Genomic DNA, 3,619 nt, shown 5'->3' on the forward strand with positions numbered 1-3,619 from the left:
GCAAAAGAAATTTTTAATAAAAATAAAAAAGAAATTCAATTAGAATTACGAAATAGAATGGGATTAATTGTAGAGTCAAAACAGGCTACGGAACATCAAATGATGGAAACACAGCTAAAAAATTTTTCTCTAAATTTGAATTAGCTTCTAGTATTACTGGAGTTAACACAGAGTTTATAAAAAATTTGTACATAATTTTATGCATTTTATCAAGTGGTAAAACCATAAATTTGTTAACATTTAAAGATCTTCTACAAAAAACTCAGGAAATTTATATAGTACATTACTCATGGTACAATATGCCAGCAACTTTACATAAAATACTGATTCATGGATGTGAAGTTATACAACATTTCAATATACCAATTGGCCTTCTATCCGAAGATGCAATAGAAGCAAGTCATAAAGAATTTCGAAAACACCGATTAAACCACACTAGAAAATCATCAAGAGTTTCATCGAATAAAGATCTTTTAAATCATTTATTATTAGCTTCGGAACCACTTATATCTTCGGAACCACTTATATCTTCGCAAAGGAAACAAATGCGAAGGAAATCACATGCCTATGATGACATGGCGGAATATTTGATTGAAGAGAGCGTAGATTGCTCCGGTTCCGAATTTGATATAGAAAATATTACATTCAGTGACACCTCTGATGAAAGCGAATAAAGTAATTGAAATACGAGTATATGATATATGTATATATTATGAAAACTCATGAAACTTGTTATAAGTAATATATTATTTGAAACAACTCTTTTTTATACGCTTTATATTTGTAAGTAGTTGGTTTAGAAGAAGGAATTTTATGCTAATTTTTCAGATACTTTTTTATAAATATTATTTTTGCATTAAATTTCAGTAAAACTAAAAATGGGACCACGCCCATTTTTTAGAAATATGTTAACATTTTAAAAACATTTATTTGTCTAAAATTTCATTGAAATTGAATCCAATTTGTGCATTTTGATCATTCACTTTGTATGACATGTGGGCGTAAGAATGGGCGGATCACGCCCATTTTTCAGAAATATTGTCATATTATAAAAACACATATTCCTGCAAAATTTCATTGAAATTGTATCCAATTTGCGCATTTTGATCATTCACTTTGTATGGCAGGTGGGCGTAAAAATAGGCGGACCATGCCCATTTTTCAGAAACTTTTTATTATCCTTAATATAAGTCTTTATGCAAAATTTCATGAAAATAGCATAACATTTACTATTTTTGTCCGCTTGTTATATGAACACGTTACACTGTGCGATGTAATTATAAATAAATATAAAAAAAAAGTGCAGTGCAGTCCATATTAAATTTCAATTTACTCAAAGAGCGTGTGCGAATTGTTCTAATTTCATGCTAAACTAAATGGGATTTTTTACACTGCATACATTTAGCCAAAAAGTTAAAAAAAAATGTGCGAGTTGCATTTTGACAGCCAATATGTATTTCAATGTATTTTCAAAATAATCCAATATAATAAAATAAAATTTTATCAAATAAATGTTTATAATTCAAATAAAGGTAATGAAAATTTTAGAAAATACAAACATTTACAAAATTTATTGCAAATGCTCATTAAATAACATTTAATGACATACATGACATAACATACATTTTTCGGTTAAAAGTTTTCTAATAACGATTATTAAATTTTTTAATAAAATTAATTTTTATTGTCATTTCCTATAATTTGATTCACTTAAATTCATTTTTCTTATTTATAAAACATCTTATGAAAATATTAAAGTGGCAACCCTGGCGGTCTACCAATTAAGTTCGATTTAGTCATGTTGAAAATATTCTGAATACCAACATTTTACTACATTATCGACACAACTTAGAATTTTCCTTAATTAGAACGCAAATTAGATCAACTCGCACACGGCCTAAATAATATAAAATAATATTTTTCTGTCGTTTTTATGTTTTTACCGATTTTGAAAGCTGAAAACTAAACTGCAAATACTTCGCCCATAAATAAAGTTTATGATACTGTATATACTGTACTGCTCATGTACAATATTATCTGTATTTTAAAGCAATTGTGTTTAACATTTGCTTTAATCAAATGTACACTAGATTCATGAAGTCAAGTCGCAATCTATGAAACTTTTCTATATTTTGATAGATTGATTTGTTTGAACCAATTTAATATTAATAATTTAATATTGTTGTTCAAATGGTTTAATGTATTTCAGAATGATTAAGAGATTAAGCTAATAGCGCAAAATTTAGTAACTAACTATAGATACCACCTACTGAGCTATCAAAACTCTCAAAAATTATAAATGCATACTCTGCGTTTTTTTTTTTTTGTTCGTTTAACAAAGTGATTAGCTTCATTAAAACAGAAGGAGCTATTCGAACGAAAAAAGGGCGACTGCCTAACTGCGCTTTAAGAGGGCGATTTTTCACTGAATCAACAAAATTATATGTATTTCTATTATATGTATTTCTATTATATGTATTTCTATTATATGTGAAATTAATATTTGTCGAACTTATCTAGAGTAATGGGGCACAATAGACCCGACGGTCGCAGTGCGACATCCCCTAACAATAATAATCCAGAGTAATAGTTGTTGTTGACAAGGTTTTTGATAGAATCTCTGAACGATAGAAACTGCAAACTGCATATTGAGTTCTGGTGGGAAAAACTGAACGTTTTTATTTTTTTGAAAATTGGGATTATTTGTTGGTTTAAGAATTTAAAAAAAATTTCTAAAAATACCTTAAGACCTTGATATTTCACAAACGAATTATCCAAGTATGGTTTGATGTTACTATATCATTAGTTTATTCTTTAATTAATTTATACTTTAATTAGTTTATATTTTAATTATTTCATACTTTATATTATTAAATATATATCTCATTTCAATTCCAAAAACTTATTACAGACGGAATCAATCAAACATGATCTCGAATCAAAAATGGCTCAGCATAGAATCGAAGCACAAATTGAAGAAGTACAATACAATCAAACAGCAGTAATGTTACTTATTGAAACCTGCGGTCTAGTACGAGAAAATACGTCAAGAGCCGTAACAAGTCTAGACAATATGGTTATATATTTTATGAAAACGAAGGGCAGTGAAAACGACACGTCACTAATGGGTCTATTACATGTTAGTATTTTACCGAAAATAATTGCATTAAATTAATAAAATTTAATTTCAGCTTGGTGAATTATACGAATCAATACGTTGGCCCGCTACGTTGGGTTTTCTCACAATGTTGTTATTGTTATGTACTGTGCTTGTAATAGGTGTAGCAAGACGTTCACGTTGTGCGTTAATATTCTTTAGTGTTTCCGGTTTATTTTGCATCATCATATGTTGGTTATTAGCTGGCATATATTTGGCATCATCTGTAGCGGCAGGTGACTTTTGTATGCGTCCTCATGAGTTTATGTGCCGTCAAGTAGGCATGGTAAGTAAATCCACAAGTTTTATGTTACACAATATTTTATGTGTAACATAAATATGTATACCCATAATATATATTAGAAATATTATAATCAAGTTTTAAATATTGTTTGCAATAATACTTCTGTCGCAATATTTTTTTAGAAGAATACAAATACTGTTTTAGCAAGAAAAATCTAA

General features: G+C 28.3%; 1 protein-coding gene across 1 annotated transcript; it reads left to right on the forward strand.

Annotated features, from left to right (window-relative positions):
- The first annotated feature begins 2,913 nt into the window (after positions 1-2,913).
- On the forward strand, positions 2,914-3,619 carry LOC119666460 (protein tweety-2-like). The gene is made up of 3 exons (XM_038075736.1): positions 2,914-3,139; positions 3,192-3,443; positions 3,584-3,619. The coding sequence occupies exons 1-3, from the start codon at positions 2,945-2,947 to the stop codon at positions 3,617-3,619; spliced, it is 483 nt and encodes a 160-aa protein (XP_037931664.1). The 5' UTR covers positions 2,914-2,944.

Source organism: Teleopsis dalmanni, chromosome 1, assembly GCF_002237135.1.
Source record: "Teleopsis dalmanni isolate 2A chromosome 1, ASM223713v2, whole genome shotgun sequence".
NCBI classification, from domain to species: Eukaryota; Metazoa; Arthropoda; class Insecta; order Diptera; family Diopsidae; genus Teleopsis; species Teleopsis dalmanni.